The 15,236-nt window shown below is 38.7% G+C and overlaps 2 protein-coding genes across 10 annotated transcripts in view; one reads left to right on the top strand and one right to left on the bottom strand.

The window, feature by feature from the left end:
* The window catches only part of WDR75 (WD repeat domain 75), a 30,930-nt gene extending 23,334 nt beyond the window's left edge, over positions 1–7,596 (bottom strand). Inside the window, exons 1-2 of one of the 2 annotated variants that reach the window (XM_042949427.1) lie at positions 7,433–7,596; positions 1,930–2,059 (exon numbers count right to left, since the gene is read on the bottom strand). In XM_042949427.1, coding sequence (XP_042805361.1) covers positions 1,930–2,059; positions 7,433–7,518 — 216 coding nt within the window. In that variant the 5' untranslated portion in view covers positions 7,519–7,596. The other variant, XM_042949426.1, reaches the window with a different exon arrangement.
* A 21-nt stretch (positions 7,597–7,617) lies between these two features.
* COL5A2 (collagen type V alpha 2 chain) overlaps positions 7,618–15,236 on the top strand; it is a 387,158-nt gene continuing 379,539 nt past the window's right edge. For 2 of the 8 annotated variants that reach the window (XM_042949419.1, XM_042949417.1), the window contains exons 1-3: positions 7,629–7,715; positions 7,899–7,977; positions 12,638–12,864. The gene's annotated coding sequence lies outside the window, so the exon portion shown is untranslated. The other 6 variants (XM_042949418.1, XM_042949424.1, XM_042949422.1 and 3 more) reach the window with 6 other exon arrangements.

Genomic DNA, 15,236 nt, shown 5'->3' with positions numbered 1-15,236 from the left:
AAGGATCATGAAAAAGGATTAGTAAAACATAACCAACCATACAATCACTGTCAAAACACAATGGTTAACACACAAATCCTATGACCCTGAAGTGCAGAAAATCTGCACTCCTCATCACCTCAACCAAACCTTTCAATAAAAGCATTCTCTAACTTTATTAACTTTCAGTCACGTGAATAGATCTTTTATGCAATGATACATGGTTTTTGTTTGGCTACAAAACGTAGTCATACTGACTTCAGAAATTCCAGTTTTAATGAAAGGATACTGCTGCTATGAAAAACATCCAAGTGCTACACATAACAATGAACCGTTCTGTTAAACCCCCATAGCAAGGAAAGTAAACTGTGCTTGCACTCTGCAGGAAAGCTACTTAACTTTGACTTTCATGTAGTAGCTCATTTAATTTTGGAAAGAAAAGATCCCTGTTACGTTAGGCCCGACTTCTTTGTGATAACAACACAGTGAATGGCGATACAAATAAACCCATTCTTGTATCAAGCAATAACTTCCATGTTGGCAGTAAGTAATCTAGAAAAATGGAACTTGATAAAAAACTAGAGCAAGAGAGGGGTGCCTGGGTAGCTCAGTCAGTTAAGCATCCAACTCTTGATTTCAGCTCAGGTCATGATCTCATCATTTGAGAGATTGAGCCCTGCATCGAGCTCTACACTGACAGTGTGGACCCTGCTTGGGATTCTCTCTTTCCCTCTCCCTCTCACTGCCCCTTCCCCATTCATGCTCTTTCTCTCTCTCTCTAAAATAAATAATTAAAAAAACAAAACAAACTAGAGCACGAGTCAACCACTTTTGAGATGTCTTTAGTGGTTGCTGAAATTTAAGAACAGAATTAAAATGACATTATTTCTGAATTCTGAGCTGCTTTGTGGGGTGAGTGGGAAGGTCTAGACTAAATTAGATTCCCAAGTTTGCCCTGAAATTAACTGGTCCATCCACTGACTAATCCTTCTTGTCCAGCACTGGCCTTAAGATAACATCTGCACCAACACTAAAGAGCCTCATATGTAAAGGAAAAGATCTAAAACATCAATACCTCTTGGCCAGCATTTTGAAAAATGGGTTCCAGAAACCAAAGGGGTTAAGGACATTTAAGCTTGAGAAACACCAAACAGTATGCACCCTTTTTGGATATTTGTAATGCATATAAAAGGATTTGAGAAGATCTACAACCAAGAAATTCATCTAACTGTGCCTAACCTTCAATTTCAGTAACTCACACAGCCAAGAATGTTTTCTTTCAAGCAACATCTATTAGCATTCTCTGGAATAAATGGTTTTACAGAATACAGCATGGGCAATGTAGATCTAGGCTGTGACCCTATTTTAATAACTAAAAATGTTAAAAAGTACCCTGAATCAAAAAAATCAACATATAGGTTTCTGCTGCTACCTGAAAGTAGAGTAATTCTATGAAACCTTTCATAGAAAGGTGGAAATGGTGTAAAACAAAGAAGCAATTACCATTAATTTATACGAACAATTTTGAGCATTCCCACATCCAAAGAATAACCTCTCTTAGGCTTTTCTGATACTTTGGGATTCATCTTGCTAATGGATGTACAACATATATTGAGATAAAGCACAGATGATCATAGCTTAAAGCTATGGTAGCCTGATGCTGAGCAGTTCCTGGGGAAGGAGCCTGGTGGGGCCACTCACTGCCAGGGGTGCGTGCTGCCTCTACATCACCCTGCTGCAAAATAAACACGGAATGCTTTTTTGATTTTCATCTTTTTTTGGTTTGTTTTTTTTTTATAAAAACGAAGTGGCACGATACGAACTTTTGAAAAGCAAGGGATGCATGTATTTTTCTAACTGTAACTTGGTAAGTTTCCCAGCTAAAATCAAATCATAATTTTCTGGTAACAACAAAGCCAATATTACATTTAATTATAAATCATTTGACACCTGTAGATGATTGTTGGGGTTGAGCTGGATTCCAGTCACCAGATTTCTGTGCCCTTGCAATATGTGTACACATTCTTCTGTAGCTGTGCTATGAACTTTAACAAAGTCACCAGAGACACAGAAGATATACCTGGAAATAAGAAAAAAATAAATTTCATGTATTCTGTATACAGCATAATCTTTGTTTTATAGTTCATGAAAAATCTTTTTCACTTGCAACAGAGGTTTCTTTTAAAACCAACAGTTTCAAAAAAAAATAAAAAAAAATAAAACCAACAGTTTCAAGAACTACATACTAAAAATTGTGTGCTATGTTCTCACTTATCACGTACCATTACTCTAACAGCATTTTCCCATGTCCCCCCTGCTCTCCATTGTTCACTGGGGACACCACCTTACAAACGCTAAGTCAAATCTCTCTCTATTTGGCAAGGCCTCTTTTATAGCAAAGTACAAAGACTTTGTGACAGTTCTTTCACTTGTTGCCGAAATGTTGGTTTTGTTTTTGTCTTTCTGGATTTGTGGCTTTCTTCAAAATAGGAGAGGCTACTAAATTACTAAAAGGAGTTAAGTGGGGGCAATATTTGACAATTTTCATTACGGATATAACCACAGAACAGAGCTCAGAGTATAGTAGTACAAACCTTCTAGTCTCTACAAAATAAAAAATGTTCTGTGCCTATTACGTAGAACATTATACATGTCTAATAGGGTGTTTTTCCATGCAGTACAGAAGGTACAAACCACAGAATCCCCAGGCCAGATCTCTTCTCTGTGTTCCCAAAGCAACCTGTACGTGACTTGATCCTACTACTTTTCACACTGTGTTGCCATTACTTGTTTACAAATATATCCCCCTTCCTTATTAGGCCATAAGCTCCCATCGGGCAAATGTCTTAAATTTATCTTTGATTCCCAATGTCCAATCCAGTTTGTTGAACAGAACCCACTCAATTCTCAGAGATTTTGTAAACTATCTGGATAAAATGAACCAATAAAAAAAATTACAAGATAACAAAAGAGTAAATCTTCTAATGCTGACCAGGATCACTACTACCCTATTTTATCAATTCTAAGACACCTGCTTTTTCACATGTTCACCTCTCTGAAATCAGGATGCATTATTCTAAGTGCCAGGAGGCAATCATGAAATGACTTGTTTCACTGTCTAAAAGATTAAGCAAGTTCAAGCAACAAAACATCTGAGACATATGGTTACCCTTCTGGCTGGATCCTCCTCTTCATTCCCATGAGTACCTTAATTCAGAGTCTTAACATCTCCAGCCTGGACCTAAGGGCTTCTTACAGTCTCCAGGTGTGGCCCTTCAATTCCTCTTTCCCACTCACACCAGATTAACTTTGCAAATTTGACATTACTTCTCTAAAGATAAAATTAAATTACAGTTTGTCAATGTTTTCCCACTGCCTTTGGGATATGATCTAAACTCCTAAGGCCTTTGGTGATTTGACCTGATCTAAGTGGAGCTACTTTGTCATTTTAAAACTGTCCTCTAGTCAAGTGGTTTACAACTCCACTACCCTCCCACTCCCCACAGACACACCCCATTATACCAAAAGGTTGGCTAGGCATTCCCTGAGATGGTGGTGGGTGAAGGGTACTATGTGCCAGGAAAACTCCCTGATTCTGATATGCTTCCCCAGAGAAAAGGAATTTCCTCTCTCCTTGCTCCTCCACAGAGAATGGCTTTAAATTTGAAAGCAAGCGCCCAAAAGAAACACTCTCTCCCTGCTTTTGTATACATCGCTGTCTACACAGAATACTCTTTCTTTCTGACTACTTCCTTAAGACAGATTCAGCACACGTGAAGCCTTCCTGCATTTTATCATTCTAGAGCAGCACCACTCTTAATGTGCTTATACAAGATGCTAGGCTTAGCTCTATAAGAGCACTGACCACACAGCATATTGAAGCCTTCCCCTACTAGACTGTAAGCTCTTTGAGGGGAGGAAAGGTGTGTTTACTTACTATAAATAATAATAGAAATATAGTAGGTAGAAAAAGGACACAGTTTTAAGAAGTCAAACAAATGGGTTTGAATGCCAGCTTTACCACATATGGGCTGAATGCTGGGAGAATTTAATTCTCTAAAACATCACTGTTCTCTGCTGTAAAAGGCAGGTAATGGTTTCTCACAGGGTTATTATGAGGACTAAAGGAAACAACACATGCAAATGCACCCTTAGCACACACAGTATGCTTAGCACACTCAAATGCTTTCATAAAATCAGAATACCTAAAACCCTGCAGACAGAAATGCATGTAAAGCATAGACCACAATGCCTGCCACATGATTCAATCAACTTTACTGAAATGGAGAAGTTAGGGATGCTTTCAAACAGGAACCAGAATTTAAATGAGGCTCCAAAGGATGCATAGAGCTGGGAACGAAAGAGAATACCAACATAAACATAAGCTGGGAAATAATTAACACAGTACCTACAAGAGATAGGAAATGACCTAACAAGCAAAGTGTATATGATGGGTTATGTCAGGAAATAATTGGGTAAGGAGAGTCAAGCTAGATCAGGGAAAGTCATGAAAGCCAGAGAAAAGAGCTGTAGATAAGGAAGGCAACAGAAGATTAATAGGGTTCTGAGCAAGACTAGGAATAAGGGTGAGAGTTATGATAGTAACACTTAAGGAAAATTATTACAGCAGTATACAGAATGGTCTGCAAAAGAGTATTTAGAGTTGGACACCAGCTTTGTGGGAATTTAGGAATGTAAAAGACAAGAATGACCTACTTTTTAAATTTTCTATACCTTAGCAACCTAATGCTTAGCACCATGTAACTGTGGGAGCTAAAAGGATGTAATATAAACAGTGCTGGACTGGGAGTCAGTAATAACTGATACAGGAATACAAGCTATTCTCATGTATACCCACCTCACGACTTGCCTCTTGTAACAACCCCCTCAAGTAGGCAGAACAGAGTTTTTGTCTTAGTTCCAAGAGGACCCAATGAACAAGAGGAAACAGATAAAACTCCACGATTCTAGTCTTATTTACTATCTCAGCTTTCTTGATGACCTCCTTGAAGCAAAATACAAAATTACCTTATTCCTTTTTGTATAAATTTTTGTATAGCCAAAATTTTGTATAGCCAACACCTGTAGTACCTTTTAGATAATATCCAAAGCCTTGATGAGTTCATTATGACCCTGTTCATTTGCTAGAGAGCTGATTTTAATTACTACTTTTTATATAGACACAAACAAAACCCAAACACTCCACATCTAAATCTTCACCAAATTCCCCAAACTTCAGTACTGATTTTCTACCTACTTATTAGGTCCACCTGGTCATTTCATAGGTACTTTAAACTCAACAGGTCCCAAAGTGAACTCGCTATCTCGTTAATCCTAAGTGCTGATTCACTCCAAAATTGTCTATTCTCTTCATCTTCATTATCTTGGTTTAGGCCAAAGTAATTTCTTGTCTGAATGCCTGCATTAGCTTTTTAAGCCATGGTCTGCACTCTTCCAGATTCTTCTCCCACCACTTCCCTATACTTTATGCTGCAAACTATACTGACTTTACACACATCACACTACCTACCCCTCCCACCCTACCCCAGCAACTTCAAGCTGCGCACTTCACCTGGATGCCTTCCCCCAATATCAGTGGTGGAACAAACTCCTGTTAGTCTTGCAAGGTCCCACTACTGAAGGGAAACTTTCACTATATAACTCCCTCCTCTATGCCATCTGTGTACCTCAAGTATGCTAAGTCAACCTACCTCTGATCTTGCCACTCTCCACCACTTATTACTTAGTTTTATGCATAGTCTTCGGATTAACATTCTTGAAGAAACACAATCATGTTACCTTCCACCGCCCTCCATCTAGGGAATAAAAAAAATAGTCTCTTTGGACCAAACAACCAAGAACGGGCTTCACATTCCTTTTTCAACCTCACTAGCTCTCTTCATATAGTAGTCATATGAGCTAACTGTACCACAGTCTGTTCAATATATTTAGGTTTCTACTCTTGCTTATACTGTGCCCACTATCTGGAATGCCTTCCATCCATATCCTCTAGTCAAAATACCATTCACCTATTTAGGCCTAGCCTAAATGTCATTTTCTCAGCAACCTGTCCATCCTCACCAGTCTGAAGTACTCTCTCTTTAGTAACTCCCAAGGAACCATAGTATGCAACATCTGTTACTAATTATTTTTTTCCTCACTAGACTGTAAAATCTTGAAAATAGGATCAATATTAAAATTATCTTAATTTTTGTCATGTCAGCTTGTTATAAATAATACGTAGCTGACAAATACTTTAAAACGAATTGTAGGACTGGTAAATGAAACACACTGCATCTCATCCTAAGTTGTAGAAGCACTACACTGGAAAAAGAAACTGGATTCCTAGCTGTAAGCAGAACTTTGACACCTTGAAATCTCAGTTTCTTCCTGATTTATAAGATGAATATCAACAAAGCTCTCTTTCATGTAAAGACCAAGGATTCTTCTTTTTTTTTCTAGCCTCTACTGCTATTTATGAAAACTCCTTCAGTCATGCATGCATTCAACAACTATCATACACCCATAAGCAAGACACTGTGGGGGATACAAACTTTCATAAGATATTACCGTTACTCTTCTAAGACAGAAAGGGTTAATTAACTAAGGGTCACTCGGTCCTTAAATGATTTGAAAACCTCTTTCTACGAGATGTCATTTGTAAATTATACTGACAATAGAGCAATGACAGCTGACACACACTGAGCCATTAAGTACCAGGCTTGTTTTACCTGATTTATATGTATTAAAGCACTTAACCCTCTCAACAACCCTAGGAATTGGATTACAAAATACTATTCCTGTTTTAGGATGAGACTACTGAGGCAAAGATAAAGAACTTGCAAAGGTCACACAATGTAAGAACCGGGTTTTGAACCCAGGGAGTAGTTTGGTTTCCAGCTATACTGAACTCCCGAGAATAGAGACCAGGGCTTCCATACGTAATCATTCCGCACAGACTCTAACATCAGTATCACGCATAGTTGCAATAAGGTTGCCAAAATACATCTTTAGGGGAAAGAAGAGTGTGGAGAAAATGGAAATCTTTGATCTTTCAGTAATTCAAAGTCACGACTCTTTCCGAAAAAACACTCCTCGCAGTACTGCAAGGGCAGTGATGTACAGATCTTTGCCCAGACTTTCTCGCCGCCCCACGGCAGAGCTGATTCCAGGCACGTGGGCCCGCCCCCGGTCCCTCAACCACCTGCAGGTAAACTGTCCTGTAAAGAAGCCTCAGCCTGCAGTGCCACGGGACTAAGTGGTTTCTCACTCCTCTAAACAGCACTGAGGCAACCGTTCCCTTACGCGGGGCCTGGGGACGCCCGCACGCGCCCCCTTCCCAGAGCCTAGAACCGCCGGTTGGCGAGTCCGGACTGGCCTGACAGTTCTTTCCTCCCCCTCCCCGGGGACTCATGTCCCTCAGCCCGGCTGACAGTGCGCGGTGGCCCCATACTTAGAATCCGCAGAGAACACAGCTCTCCTAAAGTTCAACTCGCTGCCGCCGCAACGAACCACGCGGACACTCTCCTCCTCCACCATCTTCGCGCAGACGCAGGAACTCACGACCGCCCGCAAGCCCCGAACTTCCTTGACGGAGGCCGGGCGCTCGGGCACGAGTCTCAGCCCACAAAAGGCGTGCACGGGCTTCTCTAGGCTTCAGTCTCTATGGTAGGACCCAGCGCCTGTGCCGCCATCTTTTTTGGGGGCAACTTTAAATTACAACACAGGTAGGAAAGGTGAGACAATGAATTTGTATTAGAAATCTTTGAACTCTTAGTACAAATAAGTTTCTCTCTGGCCTGTTAATTTGATTCTACCTACAACTTCGTTCGCCAGAAGGGAAGGGTGGCCTATTGTGTATCACGTGACCTCCAGACGGCCTCCCTTTCCACTCACCAAGGCCTTTCCTTTCTCGGTAGTGATTCGGGCGCTGCGAGATGACGCCAACATATTCGTGCCACCTGGTTTCACCGCTCAGCTTAGTTCTTGGGTGGAAAGGTAGCTTTCTACTATTTGCATAGATGTTTGTCCCTTTCATTAGCCGTCATTTTCTCCTTTTCCGCCGAGCGTAGCATAGGTCTCTACAAAATCTCCGCAACTCCGAAGGCCTTGCCTTTTCCTTTGGACACCTTGGCCCCTGCTCCGGAATTCTGATGCATCCGTTTTTCTGTTCGGTGGAGCTGCTCGCACCGATCTGACATTCCCTCCCACTTCGGCCCAAGTTCCGACGCCGCTGCTCCCAGTTTGGCTATTTTTTTTTTCTTTTTTTTTTTTTTTGTGCCTGTTGCTTTGCTTTTAGCTTTTCCATTAGTCCACCTTGCCTGTAGGTTAGGAGCCCCCGAACTCGGAGCATGGGTAGGCCTCTATCACCATTCCTTTTTATAACGCTGTGTACATCCTCTTCGTGGTCCAGGTCTATTAGGGGTACACTTACCTTTATTCACTCATTAAGTACACATTTATCAATCCCCTTGCCGGCACTGTACCACTACTAAGTGAAGAGCCACTGACAGCTTAATTTTATTTATTTTTTTAAATGTCTTTTTTCAAAAATGTCTTATTTTATTTTTGAGAGAGAGAGATTGTAAGCGGGGGAGGGACAGAGAGAGAGAGAGAGAGAGAGAGAGACAGACAGAATTTGAAGCAGGTTCCAGGCTCTGCACTGTCAGCGCAGAGCGAGGCATGGGGCTCAAACCCAGAGATCATGACCTGAGCCAAAGTCATTCGACCGACTGAGCCACCCAGGTGCCCCCTGACAGCTTAATTTTAGCAGGAACAGGTCTGCCCTGTACGTGTTACCTCTTGCTAGGTTACAATTTATCAGTTTTCTGGAGACAAATAATAATTATTGTGAGGTACGGTGCAAAACAGATGGGACCCCTGTCCTGTTAACCTTCCACGGGAGGGACAATAAAATTGTTTTACAAATTAATGACAGATTGTGTGCTAAAGAAAATAAGACTTTAATATGAGAGAAAATGGTTTTCTCTGAGGAGGTTTAGGTTTAACCTGATGAGTATGTTTGTTAAAGTTATGCAGGTTAAAAAATACTTTAAAAATTCATTGTTAATACAGATTTGCTGTAAAATAATTCAGTACAGAAATATGATTAGGATCACTCCCACCCACGGATATCTCTCCACTGCTAAAAGTTTGGTGTGTATGCTTCTTGATATTTTTCTAGGTATCCATATACTTTCACATTATTCTTCAGTACAGGGCACTACATAATTCTTTTTTCCCTCTCTCTAGGTTTTTCACTGCATACAGATTTTATCTCCTTTTTAGTGACTGCATAGTATTCCACAGAGTAACCGTGCCATCACTGATTAAGGCATTTTCCCAAAGGTGGATATTTAGTCATTTCCATTTTGTAAAGTGGCAAATAGTGCTATAGAGAACATGAATTTGTGACAGCATTGCTATAGGAGAGATTCCTAGAATAAGTACTGTAGGATTGAGGGATATCTACATTTTTATTTTGAAGGAATATTTTGTGGAACTGAGATATGTGTTATTGGGGAAGCTAGGGGGAATAACTAATGGCAGCCAAAAAAGGGGAGACATTTAACTTTGCTTTGTAGTCTCAAGTTGGGGGATGGTACATAAGGAGAGAGTTATAAGATAGTATGTTTTCTTAAGAACTCATGAGGGAAAAGGACTGATGAAATGGTGTTAGGCAATTTTATTTGGTGTTAGGCAATTACCAACAATTGAAAGGTAGCCAGGGCTAGGTAATCCATTATTTGAAATTTAGATTGTAATGTGGGGTTTTATCTTTTACTCATTGCTTTATTGGGTGGTTGTTTTCTTACTGTTGAGTTTTGAGATTATTTATTTTGGATACACTTTCCTTGTCAAATATGTGAATTGTGAATATTTTCTTCTGAACTACGGCTTGTCTTTTCATTCTGTTAATAGTGTCTCTCGTGGTACTAAAGTTTTAAATTTGCATGAAGTGCAGTTTATCAGTTTTTTTTCTTTTCTGGATCATACTTTTATTGTTGGACCTAAGACCTTCTTACCTATTCCACACTCATGATGATTTTCTCTTATATTTTATACAAGGAATTTTATGTTTTATAGTTAATATTTAGGTCTGTGATCCATTCTGAATTAATTTACATTTGATTCTTTTTTACAGCCTCTATTTTTTCCATGAAAATTTCTATCTTTCCATTTCTTTTAAGAGCATTTTACCTACTTTTTGGAGTATTGTTATAATTACTGAATTAAAGTCTTTTCTAATAATTTCAACATTTGGGTCATCTTGGTGTTGGTGCCTGTTAATTGCCTTTCCTTTAAGAGTTATTGAGATTTTTCTGGTTTTGGTTTTGTGTGTTGAATAATTTCATATTTTATCTCAGACGTAATGTTAAGAGATCCTGGATCCTATTAAAATCCTTCAAGCCTTGGCCATGTTAATTCTGTGTAGTCTCATGCATGCATAGCTCAGAAGTGAGCCCAGTATTAATGATTTAAAAGTTACCTCTCTCCAACTCTTGCTTCTGTGATATTCTATATTTTTGGGCTTCCTTGATTTTCCTTCTTGGTGTTCTGATTAGAAAGTGCAGGCTTTTTCCTCCCACCTTATTGCATACTTTTCCACAATAAGGCCTTGTAATGAGGCTATGTGGTAAGGGCAAAGGATATGTGGGGCCATATGGCCATCTCCCTCTCTCCACCATTGTCATTGCTGCTGAGTAACTGTACCTTTATTATTGGATCTCATCTGGGGTGGATCCAGGAGAACTAAAAGAGCTCCATCTCATAGGGGACATTACTCCCAAATGGGGGTAGGAGAAAGAGAGAGCTGCTTCATTTCTTGTCACTTGCTACTAGGTCTTCCTTGGAGTCCTCATCTTCCTACCCTACCACTTGTGTTTACCTTGCAGAGGCAGCTGTTAGTTTATTTTGTATTTTGTTTAGAATTTTTAGCTGTAGTTAGTGGGAGAGATAGAGTAGAGTACCCTAATTCCAGTTTGACAGGAGCTGAAATTCTCTAGGTTAACTTCTTAATAGAATTACTCTGATTCTTGTACATAGAGACTGGTGAGATGTTGCAGGGAGTATGGCCGGAGTCGCACAAGATGAGTCTGCAAACAAAGTGCAGTTAAGTGAAGGTCCTCATACTCGAGTTGGAATGAGGCCGGCCCGACTCTAGAATGAAGCTTCTTTTTATTAGGATAATTGCTAAAGACTACATGCATGAAGTCAGCTAAGCAAGTGTGTTGATCAATCTAATGGTTTAGCTTTTCAAGGTTGAATTTTGAGTTAATTGGTTTCTATAACACTAGGAAGGGTCAGGTGTGAAGGAGGATCTGGCCTTGGACACTGTTAATGGCTCTAGGTGTTCCTTGTAAGCCAGATGCAGTGCTATGTAAACATGTCCTAAGGCTTTGCACCTTCTCCAGCCCTTCCCATTTGAAGTCTTTTCCTTTGATGCTTCTCTCCTGCATCTCCCACAGTATGGAAAAAAGGTTTGAAGCTTGAAGCCCTACTAGGAGTGTCTTGAAATAGTGCAGTTGAGAGATAATGGTGGCTTAGACTCGGGCAGTAAGAGTGGTGAGAAATGTTTGAGTTCTGGGTATATTTTGAAGGTAAAACAAATAGTGTTTTCTGATGGATGAAATGTTGTATGTAAGACTATGGGAGAACAGATGACTCCAGAGGTTAGAACTGAGAATTTTGAATATTGAGATCACCATGTTCTGTGAAGGAAAGACTGTGAGAGAACAGATTTTTTTTTTTTTTTTGCTGGGGTGTGGGGTGGGGGGGGTGGAACTAGGTATGAGTTTTTTATAAGACATTGAAATGGAGATGCTGAGTACGCAGCTGAATATCCCGTTGGAATTTAGTGCAGAGATATAAATTTGGGAGTCATTTGGATATAGGTTATATGGAGGGGCAATGAGGATGGCTGAGGTCACCAGTGGAGTGTGTGTAGGTAGAAAATGGAAGAGGTCCAAGGACTGAGTCTCTGAGGTACTTTAATATTTAGGGATCAGGAAGATGAAGAGGAAATGAAAAAGATTGGCTAGTTTACGAACAAAACCAGGAAGGTATGATGCCATGAAAGCCAAATGAAGAAAGAGGTAGAACTGATCTTTTTGTCAACTGTGACTGATAGGTTAAATAGCTAGAAGACAAAGAATTGACTGTTGCACTTAGCAATATGGAAATCACTGGGGGTGTTGATAAGAGTAGTCTTGATGGGAGTGCTGGGAATGAAAATCTTATTTGAGTGGGTTCAGGAGAGAATAGAGAAGTGAAATTGAAGATAGTAGGACTTCTAGGAGTTTTGGTGTACAGAGAAAGGAAGAAACATGATAATAGCTAGAGGGAAAGTGAGGTCAAGAGACACTTTTTTTTTCTTTCTGTTTCTAAGGTAAAGATATAGCAGATAGTGGCTGATAGAAAAGACATAGGAGAAAGAGAAAAACTGACAATCAAAGAAAGTAAGCAAATAATTGCAGGAACACTTCTTAAATAGGTGAGAAAGGATGGAATCTAGTGTTTAAGTAGAGGGATTGGCCTTTGCCAGGAGCACTGACACTTCAACCATAGAAACGAAAAGAAATAAAGATGAAGGTAGATGGGAAGATGTATTTATGGGAGAATTTGAAATTTTTCTTTTGTTTGCTTTCTATTTTTTCAGTGAAACAGCAAATAAGACAATCAATTGAGATAAGGATTGAGAAGGAGTTGTTGGAGGTTTGAGGAGAGAGAAGATATGGAATAACCATTTAGGATGGCATTCAACCAACTGTGGCCTGTAGGCCAAATGTGGCTTGTCATCTCTCTTGAAAACAAAGTTTTGGGAACACAGGGGTGCCTCCTTGTTAATATATTGTCTATGGCTGCTCTTGCACTACAGTTTCAAAGGTGAGTAGTTGTGACAGAAATTGTATGTCATGAAAAACCTAAAGTATTTACTGTTTGGTCCTTTTCAGAAGAGTGATGCTGACTCTCGGTTTAGGAGGAAGGAAGGGAGAATGGGTGTGTCTATGAAGACTAGAAACATAGATAATATTCTATTTTTTTACAGAATTAAGATATAATTCAACTGGGGAGTTTCACTGTAAAAGACAACTTTTGTTGTTATACTGATAATTTTTTTTCTCAGATTATCAAAATGACATCTCAAAATTTGAAGATTCTAATTTAACTCTCAGATCTCAATTTAAGAGACAAAGCAATAGGGAAAAACTTCATAAAGCTAAAATAATTGCACATTTTAATGACAGCTATGCAAAATAAGCTCTTCAGTAGACTCTGAAGCCCTATCCCCATAAAAATGAACTTACACAAAACTCTATACTTAAGTACCTGGCGTTAATACTTTATGCCTGTTATATACCCAAGGGATAGTCTAGCTATTTATACTAATCTCTTACTAAATTCTCATTACTATATATAAGCTATACATAAGAAGTACCTGGAGTGCTTTAGAAAATAATGAAACCTCCATAGATTCTGATGAAATTGGTCTGCAGTGTCACCTGGACATCAGAGTTGGTTTTTTTTTTTTTTTAAGTGTGGTGAAGTACACATAGTATAAAGTTTTTATTAGTGACATTTAGTATATTCACAATGTTACAGAACTGTCACTGTATCAAGAATGTTTTTGTCACTCCAAAAGGAAACTTTTTACCTTTAAGTCACTTCTTATTCCCCCTTAATTGCTAGTGTATAGAAATAAAATGGATTTTTGTGTGTTGATATTGTATCCTGCAACTTTGCTGAATTCATTTATAGATCTAATAGTTTTTTGTTGTGTATTCTTTAGGATTTTTTAAAATTTATTATATCATGTCATCTTTTCTAGTTTGCATGTTTTTTGTTTCTTTTTCTCACCTGATTGATCTGACTAGAACTTCTAATACAATGCTGAATAGCAGTGGTGAAAGTGGGCATCCTTGTCTTATTCCTGATCTGAGGGGGAAGGTTTTCAGTCTTTCACTATTGAGCATCATGTTAGCTGTGGGTTTTTCATAAATTCCTTTTATCTTATTGAGGAAATTCCCTTCTATTTCTAGTTTGCTGAGTGTTTATGACTACATTAATGAGGAATATTGGCCTATAGTTTTCTTTTCTGTGGTGTTTTTGGCTCTGGAATTAGAGTAATGTTGGCTTAATAGAATGAGTTAGGAATTGTTTCCTTATCTTCTATTTTTTTCTGGGCAGCTATGAAGGGTTTGTTTTAATTTTTTTAAATATTTGGTAGAATTCACCAGTAAAATAATTTGACCCTGGACTTTTCTTTGTTGGGAAGTTTGTGATTGCTGATTCAGTCTCTACTTGTTATAGGTCTATTGAGATATTCTATTTATTTTTCTGTTAGTTTTGGTAATTCATAACTTTGCAGGAATTTCCTCATTTCATCTAGGTTACCTAGTTTATTTGCTTATAATTCTTCATACCATTCTAATTTTTTTTTTATTTCTGTAAGACTGGTGGTAATGTCCCCACTTTTATTTCTGATCTTAGTTATTTGCATCATCTCTCTCTCTCTCTCTCTCTCTCTCTCTTTTTTTTAGTCTGCCTAAACATTTGTCAATGAAACATTTTGTTGATCTTTCTAAAGAACCTAATTTTGGTTTCATTGATTTTTCTCTCTATTCTATTTTATCTTTATTATAACTTTTATTACTTTTCCCAACTGTCTTTGAATTTAGCTTTCTTTTCTTTTCTTTCTTTCTTTTTTTTTTTTTTTTTTTTTTTTTTTTTAGTTCCTTAAGGTGTAAAGTTAGGTTATTGATTTGAGATCTTTCTTTTTGGGCATTAGGGTTATAGAAGCTTCCCAGTTGATCCTAATGCTAAAAGACAAAAGTACTGTCGTGTTTGGAGACAGTCTAGACCTTGCTTACTGGTTATTTACCTTGAGTGTCTATTAGAAACATCTGAAGATCTAAATTTGAATTGGAAGCATCATTATGGGCTTACAACTTATTTTGTTTTTAAAAACATATTTTGTTGGGGTGGGCACCTGATTTCGTCTCAGGACATGATCTCATGGATTCATGAGGTCAAGCCCTGCATTGGGCTCTGTGCTGACAGAGCAGAGCCTGCTTGGGATTCTGTCTTTGCCCCTCCCTTCCCCTCTCTCTCAAAAATAAATAAACTTTAAAAAATGCATTTTGTTACTAAGCCTGGGTGTGGCTTATAACTTCCATTTTCTACTAAAAGGAAACAAAGCTCCTTGAAGAAATGGCTGACAGAGATGTACAAGATTTCTTATCATACCAGAAAGCAAG

Source organism: Panthera leo, chromosome C1 (assembly GCF_018350215.1).
Source record: "Panthera leo isolate Ple1 chromosome C1, P.leo_Ple1_pat1.1, whole genome shotgun sequence".
NCBI classification, from domain to species: Eukaryota; Metazoa; Chordata; class Mammalia; order Carnivora; family Felidae; genus Panthera; species Panthera leo.
The sequence above is the reverse complement of the archived record's forward strand: the minus strand, read 5'-3'. Positions and strand labels throughout refer to the sequence as shown.